The following is a 14449-nucleotide window of genomic DNA, read 5'->3' as shown; positions in this document are numbered from 1 at the left end:
TGTATATATCTTTGCATACGGTTTGTTCTTAGAAAATTGTGGGCCATGTATTACTCTTCTTACATTTTGTACAATTTTATGAGGAATGCCGAAAAATGCTTAAATTTAAAGTCAGTATGAATCGTGTTAAGCATTAAAGAATCCAAGAAATGTCTGCTGAGTCCAATAGAGGGAGCTCATGATGTTTCAATATGTGGAGTTTTGAGAATGGCTGGACCGAATCCAGTGAAGACATTTTTATTTCAGAGTAACTCAAACATATCATATAAACAAGTTACTCTTCTGAGAATGTGAAATACTCTTTAGAAATTCAGAATGTCATAATAGAATTGTCCTAATTATTTATTTATAAGTCTAAACAATTGTTGAAAACTAATATGTGATTATTTTATGTAACTAAATTAGAATATTAAAAAAATGTAAAATATATTATACTTATTCAGACTTTCTGGAGAAAATGCCCTTGAAATTTGATAGTGTAATGTTGATGAGTATTTCCATATTTAAAACAGTACATACATAAAATTAATGTTTCATCTGATTAGAGCTTTATATTTCAGTTTGCATTTGGTCCAGCTAATGTTACAAACTTTTCTTTATGCCAGGATGACCATTTATTTAGGGTACTATATAATTTCAAATTCTAATTCAGTAAGAATTTTTTTAATAGTCATTACTATTGAGGACAGTATACTGAGACAGTTAATGCATTTTTTAATTTAAACTTATAGTATATGTGACTTGAATAATTTACAGGGAAGAAAATGATTTGTCATTTAATAAAAGTAAAGAATGTATTTGTATTTGAATACCACTTTTATAGCTTCTAAGAAACTATATTGTCTATTCAAAATTTTATATTTGTCGGTGAAAGGACTGTTTTTACGTAGCCTGTCACTTTTTTCCCAATAACAGGAAATTGGATCGACTTGAGAAGAAAAAAAAGAAAAAGAGAAAAGATAGCAAAAAGAAAAAGCTTCAGAAGAGCAGAAGTAAACACAAAAAACATAAAAACAAATCCTCCTCCTCTTCCTCCTCTGGTGGCACTTCAGAAAGCAGCAGTGAGAGTGACAACAAAGAAAAAAAAATACAGAAGAAGAAAAGAAAGAAAAACAAGCGTTCAGGGAATTACAACAGTGGTTCTGAAGAGACGGACAAGTCTAAGAAGAGAAAACTTGATGAAGAACGTTCTAGCAGTCACAGTAACAAGGAAAAGCCTAGGTTTTTAAAACAAGAGAATTCTGGGGAGAAGAGCAAATGGAGGCATTCTGATTCTGACAGAAAGCCCAGAAGCCATAACCAGAGTCCAGAGGAGAGAGGATCTGGAAGAAATGAGAGAGGCAGCAGGAGCCAGAGCAGGGATGAGAGGAGGAGGAGAAGCCGAAGCAGAAGTCATGGTGGTTACAAGCCAAGAGAAACAAGAAGACGGCCACGGCGAAGTCCCAGTGAAGAGTGGGACAGAAGAAATGACGCCAGAAGCCATGACACAGATAGATACAGAGGAGGGAAAATGCACAGAGCATTATCAGGAGACAGGCACACTAGAGTGATGCAAAGAGAATGTAGAAGTAGAGAATAGAGACTTGTATGTGACAATTACCTGGAAATAAAAATATCTCCACTTTCTTTTTGAATACCTTTAGCAAGGGCTAAATTATGTACTATTGTCTTTCTAATAAAAAAGCTCTATTTTAATTTTTCATCTCTGTAAACTGTTATATCAACTACAAAACTACATGAATCCCATAAGAATGAACTTGGCAAATATTTGTAAGTGATCTATTTTGGGGCTGTAAAAATATTTTCTGTTCATTAATATTTCTTGTGCCCTATACTTAAAACAAAAACCCCATGTAACTGCGTGACATTTTCTTTATTCTGAAACATCATTAAAAGAATGACAGACAGTACATTGAATGGGTATAGTTTTTTTTTTCAATTCAAATTTATTACTTTTAAGATTTGAATTTACTTGAAGCCAAGTGTAATCATTGTAGGAATTCACTGCTATGAATTAAGTAATGGATTGGTCAGTATTTAAGACTTTAAATTCCCTTCAGGTGTTTTGCTCTAGGGTCAGAAGCTATTTACATTTGGATGATTTATTAATTTTCTGTGCTGCCATAACAAATAACCTCAGTCTTAACCGAATACAGTTCTGGAGATCAGAAATCTGAAATGGGTCTCACTGGGCTAAAATCAAGGTGTCAGCAGGTTTGGTTCTGGAGGCTCTAGAGAAAGTCTGTTTGCCTGTTGCAGCTTCTAGAGGCCGCCTGCATTCCTTGGCTCCTGGCCCCTTCTTCCATCTCAAAGCTAACAAAGTCAAGTTCTCACATCTAATCACTCTGACACTTTCACATTCTGCATTGTTTTCCACTCTTTGGGACCCTTGTGATTACATTGGGCCCACCAGGAGAATCTCTCTATTTCAAAATCAACTGATTAGCAACCTTAATTCTATCTGCAACCTTAATTGCCCTGTGCCATGTAACCTAACATCTTCACAGGTTCCAGGGATTGGGATTGCTATGTCATTAAGGGACCATTATTCTACCTAGGACAGATGGCCCTTCTACTACTGACATTCAGCTATTACAGATTTTACTTCTAAAGGTGAAGCATTTACATAACGTCACAAATGAACCAGTGTAAACTGTTTAGATACATTTCATAAGTATAGGTATATAAGGTATGTTTAAATTTAGCTGCAAGTTTCCCCTTGTGTTTCAAAGCATATGGTGAAGGAAAACTATAGAAAAAAATCATTTAGTTCAAATTACAAGTAACATGCCATTCCAAAAAATATATACTAACCATCATGGATGGACACAAGTATTGTTATCAGGGTTCCACATTTTAAAAACACCTTTTATTTAATACAATACAAATATTGATTAGTTTGGATGGTTTTGAGAATGGAAGTCCTAGTTTCATAAATTTTATAGAAAAGAAGTTTGAAAGAAGAATTAAGTAAAACCTCTCTGTGTAGTCTGGTATATATATCTTTGTCTTGTATATGCACACACAGAGATGTCCTCTGATTTACAAGCAGCTAACTAAAGGCATAAGCAGCCCTTTGATTATTTGCATTTTTAAGAGAGTTGGGAGGGGAGAACTTGAATTCTTTCTACGGTACTCTTCAATAACTTACGGTGCACCTCAAAGATCCCTTTCCCTCTTCATTTAAAAAAAGAAAGCATGCATTTGAGATTGATAAAGACCACTAATTTACACCTTGAGTTCATCAGTGTTGCACTGATTATTTTCTATCTTATGCCTTTAGACTTTATAATTTTTATAATATCAAAACCTATGCAATATTTACTGCCTTAAAGGATTTCTGAACCAACAGTGTTCATGAAATGTTGAAATGCGTCCTGTAATTAAAATGAATTAAATACATTATCATTTCTTAACACTTTGACTTCCACAAAAGTGTGGTCCCCTTTTAACTTTATAAGTGGCTGCAAGAATTTTTCAAATCTCTGGTTTACTTATCCTTCACAGTTAAGATTGAGAAACTATAAAGTACCAATAGCCCCAACATTCTTATCTATCCAGTGGTGAGAAAAATTCCCATGTAATTATAGGAAATGTTGGTTTGCTGTTTGGCTTTCAGACTTGGTCACCGAAGGATGCTAGACAGCCCCAAGGGGCTAGCATTCCAATTTGGCAAACTTAAAAACTGAAGGGAGGCATTTTCACGTACAATCATAACATGGTAATAAATAGCTTTTAAGAGGCTCACCTGACTTGTTCTGCACACTCTAACGATAAGGGTAAAAGGAATTGAAAGTGATTTTTTAAATAAAATGTTAAGCATCTAATTACACTTTTGCTTTTGAAATACAAGGTAAAAACCAAAGAGATAAACCTCATAATAAAAAAGGTATCTAGTTGTATGTGTAGAGGTTCCCCTAAGTACTAACGCCAAAAAAGAGTCCTCCAAGTTTAATGAGTACGATTCAAGAACAAGAGTCCCCAACAGTGAGTGACTTTTTTTTTAGAAAACCACAGGAAAAGTCTGGTGATAATGTCATTCTTCTTACCCTTAATAGAGAAATTCTTTTAAAGAAATCTGGGTGTGCCTAGTGACATTTGTCCAGCGGCCTGGCACTGCACTGGCCAACTTGGGAGACATTATTGGGGTCCCCTCCTCCCCTTTTCCCTGGCCTAACATTTAACATAATTTAACACTAGCAAATTAATTCCTGTAGGAGGTGCTGTCGATTTACAAATGGTCAGGCACGATCAGGTTACTAGGTTAGGACTTGTTTATCTGAATGTCTATGTGGTAAGTTAGTCATAATTTCATCTAATAAATGTGCCAAAATAGGCAGAGGTTGCTGCAGCATAGCGGCAGGTCCGCTTACCTTGCAGTAGGAAATGGAGATCTTACTTTGTATCATACGGTTTTAATCTGAAGAAAGCTTTTTATCTGAAAGGCTTGGAGAGACCTTCCTTGTTCTTCCATGAGATGGCTTGCTGATAGTGAATCACATCAGTCCACGCTGTTGGGAGCTCGGCGTTTCCCAGTTTCATTCACCAAATATTTACTATGTTTTAGCATTGAATCTCAAAGATTTCAAATCCACCTGCGCCATTTGACTCTCCTTACCTAACGACCACTCGGCCAAGACGCAGGTGGAGGCCGCTCAACAAGGCCGCGTCCTCCACACCCTGTGTTTAAGATCAGGGAGAAAGCTGCATTTTAGCTTCAGTAGCTGAGGGGTATTAAGAAATCTTATTTCGGTTTTCTGAAAAGAAAACCTTGATAGTTACCACTTCTTGAAAAGAGCTAAAGGTATGCAATAGCTGCAGACCTTGGGAGCGGGTTTTTCGGATCCAAAAGGAGAAATGCTTTTTTAAAGTTGTGAGGAACAAATAAGACGGAGGGAACTCTTAAGTTTTGGGAAATGCCATGGCAACTGAGAGCTGATGAAGCTCCTCAAACCCCGTTCCTGCTGACAGAAAAGGAAGCAGATCCTCGTGCCCTTCCCCCTTTCTCCTCCCTTCACGCCACACTTAACATCACCCTCAGAATGTAACAGTAATAATGAAGCGAGGTGTGGGGTGAAACGCAGGAACGGCTTGTCATGGAAAACGCACACTCTGGCCCAAATTGCCCGTGAGTCGCCTTTCCGCGACTCGTAGGCACGGAAAGAACCCAGTCCTTTCGGTTCGAAGGTCCTCCCGAGGGGGTGGTCAGAAGTGGAGGTCCAGCGGCTTGGGTGCTGACCGGACCGAGGCTTCCAAGGACCTCGCCTTAGACCGGAGGCCGGAAGGGGGCTGGAGTGAGTGCCGGGCTGGCGTGCCCCTTCCCAACCCCACAGGCGCCTCCACCCCTGCGTACGGTGGTGCTTTCCTTCTAGACGCGCGCCTGGCAACCTTCTGAACATACCTCAAACCCAGATGAAAGCCTGAGAATTAGGGGGAGCGTCTCCCTCCTAGAATATGCGCCTCCCGTGCGAGGAGGCCGCTGGACTCCCCACCGACAAAGTGTAACGGGAAAGGATGCGGGCTAGCTCGCGGCAAGGGTCTCCCTCCCCCGCGACCCTGCCAGTGGCCCACTCAGAAGAAATTCCAGGCTGCGGACCACGGGAGCTGCGCCCTGGGGACCAGCACTCCTGGGCCGCCGCGCGCCCTCGCCTGCCAGTTCCAGCCTAAGCTCGCCCGCCAGTTCCAGCCTAAGCTCGCCCGGCCTCCAGCGCCTTTCGCCTACGCAGGTCAGAGGGTGGACTTGCCTTCACTAGTTAGGAAAGCGAGCGAATTTCTCGTCTCTCGGGCTCCACAGGTGAAGAGGGCGCTTTAGGACGCCGCTGCTAATCTCTCGCTCCTGGGGCAAAAGTGAAAATGTTGACTCTCGCCAGCAATCTGCAAGCAGAAAACAAATTGGGGTTGCCGAGGAGGGGGGCGGGGGGACAACACATCACTTTGCATTTCTTTTATAAATGAATCACCCTGGAACGGTTAGATGTTTGCAAAACAATGCAAAATCCCTGGTATGAGTGCAAGGGTCTTGGAAAATCTTAAACCTTGTTTTTCTTTCCCGGGTCCCTGAGAACAGGCCCTGACGGAACATGTTTCCACAGACCTACTGAAACCTTCCCCTTAACTGGAGTTGCAAACACACTGTATATATTTATATCAATAACATATAGGGTAGGCATGTCTGTATGTATTTATCTCATGCATATTTCTATAAACTCCAGCGTCTGGAAAGGGTGGGGGTAAATAACCCCGAACGGTTAAAATTATGGAGAAGGGATAATAACTGATTACTAATTTGAAAGTAAATAAACAGGTGACTTTTTCAGATCAAATCCCTCCTTGGATCGTTACAATAAATATCTCTGAAGGAAGCTCTCTATTTATGTTGTCATTGATTAATTCTTCACTACCTCATTTGATTTCGATTTAGAACGATTTGATTCTAATTTAATTAGCATGTAATTTGGATGTACATAATTACTGTAATTATGACATTCAGGTAAGGCAGCTTTAGGCTGAAAGGCAATTTCAAATTTTCTAGCAACCTACTTTGTACTGGGAAATGGACAAGGACTTTGCGCCCTGCTATCCAAGTAGTAATTAGCACATCTTTTTGAAACAGGCAGTGCGGCGGGGTTTGTATTAAAACAGCAAATACAAACCCAACCGAGTTACCGGCAGCAAAGGTGGCTGCGAGTTCCCGGAAACGCACGGCGTTTCCCTGGCGCGAGATCGGGGAGCCCGGCGCCCCAGTGCCTGGGCCGGCTCTAGCTGCTGCGGGCTCCGGCGCCTCTGCGGCCTCTGGCGCGGGATTTGGAGGTGTAGCTTTCAAGATTAAAATACAATAAACGTGCGGGAAGGGTGGGGGACAAGAAAGGAGGGGAAGAAGCCACTGCACGACGTCTGAAGACGAGGGGTTGGGTAGTGGACTAGGAAGAGGAGGGAAAGGGGCGGCGGGAGGAGGGTGAGGCAGAGTGGAGAGAAAATTGGTCAACGCCCCCAAGTGTTATCCGATTTTAGATTTGGGTTTCAAAGGGAAAAGGTGGGGGTCAAAGGGGTCAGCTTGCGCCGGCAGGGAGTGCGCACCCTTCGCAAGGGTCTGGGGCCAGGGGTTTCGGGACTTCTGGCAGCCCTAGGGGGCCCTGCGCGCCCCGCAGGGCCCCGGCCTGCCCAGCAGCCCCCAGCACCCGACTCGGGCGTGACGGCTCCTGGAGGACAGAGGCGAGGCAGGAGGCTGCTTCGGCCATCCCCGGGTCTGGGCTGGAGAAAACTGCGGGTCCCTCGCTTCCCTCTCCTTCACAGGGGGGCCTGGGGACCTGGGACGGTCTGCTTGCCTGGTTTAATCAACTTGGTTCGGTCGGTCCCAGATAACCCACGTGGGCCCCGCCGACCGGGAGCCTTCGGATCCGGGTAGTTGGGGGCAAGAGCGCGGGGGCGCTGCAGCCACGGCCGGGTCCCCATGCCGGGGTCCACGTCGCCGCCGACAGCGCCCAGCGTGCTCAACTCCAAGTTGGAAGACCCTGAAGTTGCCTTGAAGGAAATGTTAAGTGCGCCAATTCTAAGACTAGGGCCAAGCAGGGCGTTATAGTGTTTTGTTTGGATTTTCAGTTAGCAAGTTCCAGAAAAGACTTCCTTTCCTGGGAGCAGTAATACCGGCCATTACTAAGCAGTGCCGCCCAGTAGCGGGGCTTGTTCCCCACGAAGCACAAAAACTCGCTTTTCTTTGCTCGATTCTCTGGGTTGCTGCAGCTCGCGGCAAACGCCGGCTCCGCGCTCGAAGCGGCGAGCAAGCGCGGACAGCGCGGCCTTCCCAGCCCGGAGCTCTAGATGGCGCCAGCGAGCCGCACTCGCCAAGCTCCTCTTAAGGGAATCAAGAGCGACTGTCAAACATAAAAGCAAATCAGAGTTTTCAGTTTTTTTAATGTGTTAAGAATGTTATTCCTTAAGAAAATTTGTAGCTAAATTATTCTCACTTAAAATAAACACTTAGTATACCAATTACACAAATGGGCGGGATTTATGTAAGATTTACTTCATCTGCATTTTTGTAGTGGGAGAGAGCCTTGGTGAATACAGATAATAGATGCAAATAAGATTAGAGTTAAAATAAATAAAGTTTCCATCTGAATAAAAAGAAATTCAATTTTACACGACTTATAACGATTTAACGGAATGTCCAGACAAGCCGCTCAGGTGCACCATCTAATCGTGTCAAAATAATGTTGTTTTCCCTCCTTGAGGAGAGAAAAACCTTTCTTTCTTTTTTCTTTCTTTTTTTCTCCCTTCATCAGGTAGGATCCAATTCACTCCGAGGGGGAAAATGTAAAGCCAGAAAAGGAAATCGCCGGGGGAGGGTGTGGATCGGCGCTGGCTAGGCGAAGAGCCGAGGAAAACTTGGTCTTCGTTCCTCTACTACGCAGGAAGCTACAGCACAGGAAACGCTGGGAGAAACCGGCTGAAACGAAATCGCATTTCCCCTCACCCGGGCCTGAGCGGACTCAGGACCCCTGTTTGCGCCCCTCGCCCCACACCGGCCTTCGAGCAGCAGCCCCCGTCTGCGCCCCGACCCTTGGCCGCGGCCTCCCGTTTTTCTCGGGCCCAGGAGCCAGAGCGGCCCGGGCCCCGTAGCCCCCAGGTGGCCCAGGGGAGACGCGGCTCCACCTCGGGTGGAGACCGAACTCTTCCCGGGTTCGTGGGCTCTCCTCCCACGCACGCTCTCTCCAATTTGCTCGGCCGCAGCGGGTGGCTACCCGCTCAAGTCAAGGTATACCCGCGCCCCCAGAGCCCCCTGGGGCTGGGGGTTGGGTAGGAGGGCGGGGGTCTGCCTTGCCTGCTGGTTTCGGCTGGGGGCAGGGGCCCGCTCCCTCCGCGTGCAGGTTCCGCGAGCTCTGCCCCACCCCCTGGCTGGACGCTCGGGCCCGGCCGCCGCCCGCCGTTCCCGGGAGCCGCGGTGATGGACGTCGGCTGACCCGCGGGGCAGAGGCAGCGCGCAGAGGCCTTGATCACTGGGCTGCGGAGGGAGCCGCGCGGCGAGCGGGACCTGCACGGCCAGGCCCTTTGATCTGCTTTTATTATCCACGAGAAACAAAGCTGCCTGGGACAGACGCCCGGGCGCCCTCAATCCTCGGGAGACCCCACCACACCCTCACCTCCGCGCCGCCCGCCCTCAGCCCCCAAACACGCCAGGCACCCTCCCGGCCTCCAGCACCTCGGCCCCGAGCCCCCAGGGTGAACGTCCCCCTGGCCAGCTGCTCCAGGCCAGACCTGGACCAGAGGCGCGAGGAGTGTGGGCTGGGCGCCCGGTGATAAACTGTTTGAGCGGGGAGCGAAAATGGCCAAAGAAAAGAAACACTCGAGGAAGAGAGGGGCAGCCGAGGCTGCGCGAACAGCAAGAAGGAGGAGCGGGAAGAAGCCACCCAGCGCCACGCTGCAAACGCCCCTCTGGGGACCTTCGCTGTACGTTTTATCGCTACTTTGCTAATTGGCTTTTCACTGCAGTTTGCGAGAAAAATTTGGTTGACTATTAATAACAACAATTTATTTCCCCCCCCAAAAATAAAAACATTCATTCAAGTTCCCAAGACAGTAATAATAATAAAAAAATTCCCCCCCACTGCGGCTGACTTTACTTGCATTTCCCATTGTGTGGGGAGCTTTTTAGAAATATTTTTATTCTGTAAATATGTACTTTATTTTCTAAACTAACATTTTTTCGAATTGGGAAATTATCTCATTTACCAATTTTCTTTTCGTCTCCCTCTCCCTCTCTTTTAAACTGGGGCTGTTAAGTTGGTGGTCAGAAGACAAAGAGAGTGAAAATAATTTTCATTTCAATAATTGCCTTCTGGTCAATTTAACTGTGCCTTATTTTGAAAGAGACTGTCTAAATGAGATTCCTGTCCCAAATGTGTTCCCAGGCCTGATCCCAGCCTTTAATTATTCCTGAGTTTTTTTTCTTCAGAATAAGACGCCGCACTGAGTAATCACAAAGAAGTCAGAGAGCATCCTTGAACCTTTTCAGAAGCAGCGCCACTGATATTCAAATAACCTGCGAGGGCCATTTGACGGCGCGGGGACCTAGGCATTTCCAATTCACTATTTGCATAGATCAGCCGTCTTTGAAAAGGAAAGGAGCAGTTGTCTTCCATAACATTAAAAAGCCTAGTTATCAAATCAAGTGCTTAGTTTGGGGGCTTTTAAAACGTTTACATTTTATCTCAGGTTGCCCTTTACCGTTTGACATGCAAATTTGGTGCAGTTAATTTAGACAATTAAAAAGATCTTCAAGGGAGCTTTGTCACGGAGAATATTTGGAGTTTTCCCCGTGGACCAGCTGAGATAAAGTTGGCCAGAACAAATGATGTCTAGGAGATTAATTAGATATTTGATAAGACATGAATCCCTAATAAGGGAATACAAGGCACAGGGGGCTGCTGTGTGCTCTAAGTCAAAATTAATAACATTTAACAAGATTTTCATTTAGGCATGAAATGTCTTTTCCGGGGTATTGACTCTAGCGATTTATTCCCCTGAGTCACCTCCCAACGTAGAGGGTCTTGGGAGCTACGACTTCTTTTAAAAAGCTTTTTCCTTTCACAGATTGTTTTAAAACCGCTTTTTAAAAACAAACAAACCCACTGGAGTTTTCGTCTGACCCCTCCGGGAGGGGTAGGCACCTCCCCAGTTAAAGCTGTCAAGGACCTTTGCTTTTTTGAAGGGGCTCCAGAGTTTTAAAATGTCACCTTTTGAGAGCTCTCTCGTTTAGTAATACAACTACACCTTCTTATAACCTAATTTAATTTACGCTGTTAATATACAAATAAATAATTCTCACTTCTCAAAAACGTATCGCTTTTATAACTCACATAAACCTTACATCACCTAAAACTAACATTAAGGGAATTCTTCCCAACAAAAAAAGTCGGCCCACTTAAAGGTTATTGAGGGGGTAACAGGATCAAAAAAAAAAAAAGAAAGTGTATTGTTCAGAGTCCTTTAATAATACCAAAGTGAAAATATGATGTCAAGATTTTCTTCATACAGATAAACGCATTTAATTTCTTTAGATGACCTTAACTTACGTGTTTGTGAGTGAAATGATAACTCAACATTTTAAATATCTTTTACATATATACTGACTTTCACAAAGTGCATCAGAAAATTAAAAAAAAACTCCCTGAATTTCAGGAATTCACCAAAAAAACTCTATTCGAATGAACATTTACAAGAAAATAAAAGAGAACACAATCTTTTGAACCCTATTTATACAGATGTTATGAAATACAGAGAAACTGTCACTAGACTTCCAGTTTAATTTCTCACCTTCGGCCTTTTTTGATGCTTCCTTTTATAAGAAAAAAAGTCTTATTGTAAGTAGATATCAAGCAGGACTTGGAGCATTTTATATATAATATAATCCACGCAAAGGGTCTGTTTTTATAGGTCCCGTTTGTTCTCAAATGTTCTGACAGTCCTTTGCAGGGTGGTGGCTTGTTTTTGGAAAAAAGGAAAGAGAAGGGTGGTGGAAGGGGGTGGGCGGTGGGGGAGGAGGGAGCGTTTCTGTGTATTGCTCTTCGCTCGAGAAGTTTGTGCGAGTGGTAAGTGTGTGTGCGCGCGCTCGTGTGCGTGCTTGTGGTTGTAGGTCTCCGGTGTGTGTGTGTGTCTGTGCGTGCAGCTTTTTAAAGTGTTGTTTGTGTCGGAAGATGCTTCGCTTTTGTTCCTGGACCACGCGTTTGATTCTCGTCTGGGCTCGGGCAGCAGAGGGGAGCTCCTGGCGTGGCCGGCAAGCGGCGGCCCGCGAGCCGGACGCCGCTCTACCTCGCGCCGGCCCGGGGGCGGCCGTGGAGCTCCCGCCCGTCCATACCCCGCTCGCCCTCCGAACCTCTCGCTCGCTCTCGCTGTCTCTACTCGCTCGCTCGCGCCTCTCGCCCGGCCTCTAAGAGTCGTTGGGGCCAGACGCGGCTTCCTTGCCTCCTGCCGAGGCCGCCGCCGCAGCCGCCGCTGCAGCCGCCGCCGCCGCCGCCCGGGCGGCACTGACGCCGGAGTCGTGCAGGATGAGGTCGGGGGACTCAGAGCGGGGCGTCTCCAGGTTGCTGGCGTCCGTGTCACTGTCGCTGCCCTTTTTGCCCCCGCCGCCCCCGTTGTGCGTCTTAATGTGTTTGCTCAGGTGGTCGCTGCGCATGAAGCGCTTATTGCACACCGGACAGGCGAAGCGCTTCTCCCCCGTGTGAGTCCGCAGGTGCCGCTGCAGCTCGTCCGAGCGCGTGAAGCGCTTGCCGCAGAAGAGCCAGTTGCACACGAAGGGCCGCTCGCCCGTGTGCCAGCGCAGGTGCGCCTTCAGGTGCGACGTCTTGCCGTACACCTTGCCGCAGCCCGGGATGTGGCAGCTGTGGAGGCCCTTGCGCCGCAGACTCGCCCCGGCCGGGCCCAGCCGCTCCGCCTCCTGGCAATTGGGGCAGTCGCAGGTGGCGCGGCCGGAGTAGCGGCGGGCCGAGCGCGCCGAGCTCCCCCCGGCGGCGGCGGCCGCGGCGCCCGAGATCATGGCGCTGGCTGCGGCGGCCGCCACGGCGGCGCTGGAGTCCGAGTAGGAGGGCAGCACCGGCTTGAAGCCGTCCTGGGCCAGCAGGTGCTGGCTGGTGGAGAGCAAGTGCGAGGCGGCGGCGGCCGAGGAGCCGAGGCCCGTGGAGCTGAAGGCCGAGTGCGTGAGCGAGCTGAAGTCGGGGTTGTAGGTGCCGAGCTGCGAGTGCAGCGAGGCCTGGGGGGCGCCCGAGTGCAGCGAGCTCTGGAGCCCCCCAGCGGGGTTCTGCACCTCCAGCCACGAGCCTGGGCTGCTGTGCACGTCCCACCACGACGACGCCGCGCCGTTGGTCACCTCGCCCGCCGCCAGCGTAGAGTGGAAGCCTGACTTGTACCACGACTCGTACGGGTGCGCCATGCCCACGCGCGGGTACAGGCCGTCGGCCGCCGTCGTGTGCACCTTGGAGATGAAGGCCGACTGGCCGCCCGCCTCTTGCGGGGACACCCCGGCCGCCGCCGCCGCGGCCGCCGCCGAGTTGGAGAAGAGGCCGCCGTAGTCGCTGCTGAAAGCGGACGACGTGGGGGACGTGGAGGCCAAGCAGAAGGCGCTGTTGGCTGCGCCAGAGCCGCCTGCCAGGCCGCCTGAGCCGCGGCCGCCGGTGGCCACGGCGAAGCCCGAGAGGCTGGAGCCGAGGTTGCAGCTGGACGAGGAGCGCTTCCAGGGATGGAAGCCGCCCTTGGCGAAAGCGCTCGACTCCGGCAGCGTCGTCAGCGGGCTCGTGTTGCCGATCTTGTTGCAGGTCGCCGCCAGCATGGCCAACGGGGTCGTTCCGAAGCGCGGCTCTTCCTAGAGTGGGTGGGGTGGGGGAGGGAGCAAGGAGGAGGAGGGCAGGAACAAGTGGGAGGAAGACACAGAGTGCACCCGTGAGCAGCCTCGTCCTCCCGCGGCTGGTCCCGGGGGGTCGTGGCTCCCTGGCTCGCGCCTCCTCCCCGCACGCTCGCCGAGGATGCGCCGCACCCCGCGCGGGGCAGAGGCGATCACAAGGGCGAGGGTCCCGGCGCTGGAAAGTTGTTCTTCAGTGGGACTACAAATCAAAGCTGTCTCGGTTCTCCCCGCCTCAGTCGCTGCAAACCCTGCCCCAAACCGGACTCGAGTCGCTCGCCTTCCGTTCGCCATAAGCCCGCTCCTCTCACAGAAGCCCCCAAATCGCCCTTCGGGGTGAAGCACGGAGGTAAACACATCTACAACAAACGCCAGGTGAGGGCAGAGGCGGCCGAAATAGCGACCCGGGGGTGAGGGAAACTTGGGGCACTCTTCCCAAGGGTGTCTAGGACTTGACTCTTTTTAACAGAAAACATTTTAAATGTTTACACACACACACACAATTAGGAAAAGAAGAAGTCCGAGTAGAAGCGACCCCCGCGATGGATTTCAGAGTCACAGACGAACTGGGGATCCGCAAAAGTGTAAATGTTTGTTAACGTGACTACATGGACTGCAAAACAATTAAGGCTGTTTTCTGGAAACACCAATGTCGCGTAATTGCAACAATCCCCGAAGCAAGGGGGGATGGGGTATAAATCACGAGGTGCAGAAAAGAAACCTTTAAAACCGAATATTAAAAGGACTTGCTTAACAAATCCTTTTCTTACAAAGGCACCTCCTGGATTCCAATAACTTGGGAAGAATCAGTCCTGGAAATGTGGAAAGTGCTAAAAGAAGCTGAGGCTGCAGTCGGGCAGCAACAGTTTCTCCAGAGGCGCGGACCCGGAGAAGCCATAACGAAAAATTACTCCAGTTAAAACAAGCAAATGCCGCACTTCCGACTTACCCCAAGTATAGACGTGGCCATAGCAGGTCCCTGGGCGGCGCGGCGGGGCCGGGAGCGGGGCTGAACCTGGCGGCTGCTGGGGAGAACTGTTCGGGTACCGCACGGCTCCC

At 48.4% G+C, this 14449-nt stretch overlaps 2 protein-coding genes across 2 annotated transcripts in view; one reads left to right on the top strand and one right to left on the bottom strand.

The window, feature by feature from the left end:
* CIRSR (corepressor of RBPJ and splicing regulator) overlaps positions 1-1910 on the top strand; it is a 38782-nt gene extending 36872 nt beyond the window's left edge. Inside the window, 2 exon segments of the mRNA XM_082631375.1 lie at positions 916-1569; positions 1571-1910. Coding sequence (XP_082487501.1) covers positions 916-1569; positions 1571-1610 — 694 coding nt within the window. The 3' untranslated portion in view covers positions 1611-1910.
* Positions 1911-11926: 10016 nt separating this feature from the next.
* SP9 (Sp9 transcription factor) lies at positions 11927-14387 on the bottom strand (the record flags this gene model as incomplete). The annotated part of the gene is made up of 2 exons (XM_082629739.1): positions 14340-14387; positions 11927-13354 (listed from the first exon to the last, which is right to left on the bottom strand). The coding sequence occupies exons 1-2, from the start codon at positions 14358-14360 to the stop codon at positions 11927-11929; spliced, it is 1449 nt and encodes a 482-aa protein (XP_082485865.1). The 5' UTR covers positions 14361-14387.
* Positions 14388-14449: the final 62 nt, after the last annotated feature.

This window comes from Mesoplodon mirus (genome assembly GCF_964341445.2).
Source record: "Mesoplodon mirus genome assembly, chromosome: 8".
In the NCBI taxonomy this organism is placed as follows: Eukaryota; Metazoa; Chordata; class Mammalia; order Artiodactyla; family Ziphiidae; genus Mesoplodon; species Mesoplodon mirus.
Note: the sequence above shows the minus strand (reverse complement) of the source record. Positions and strands in the feature narration are given on the sequence as shown.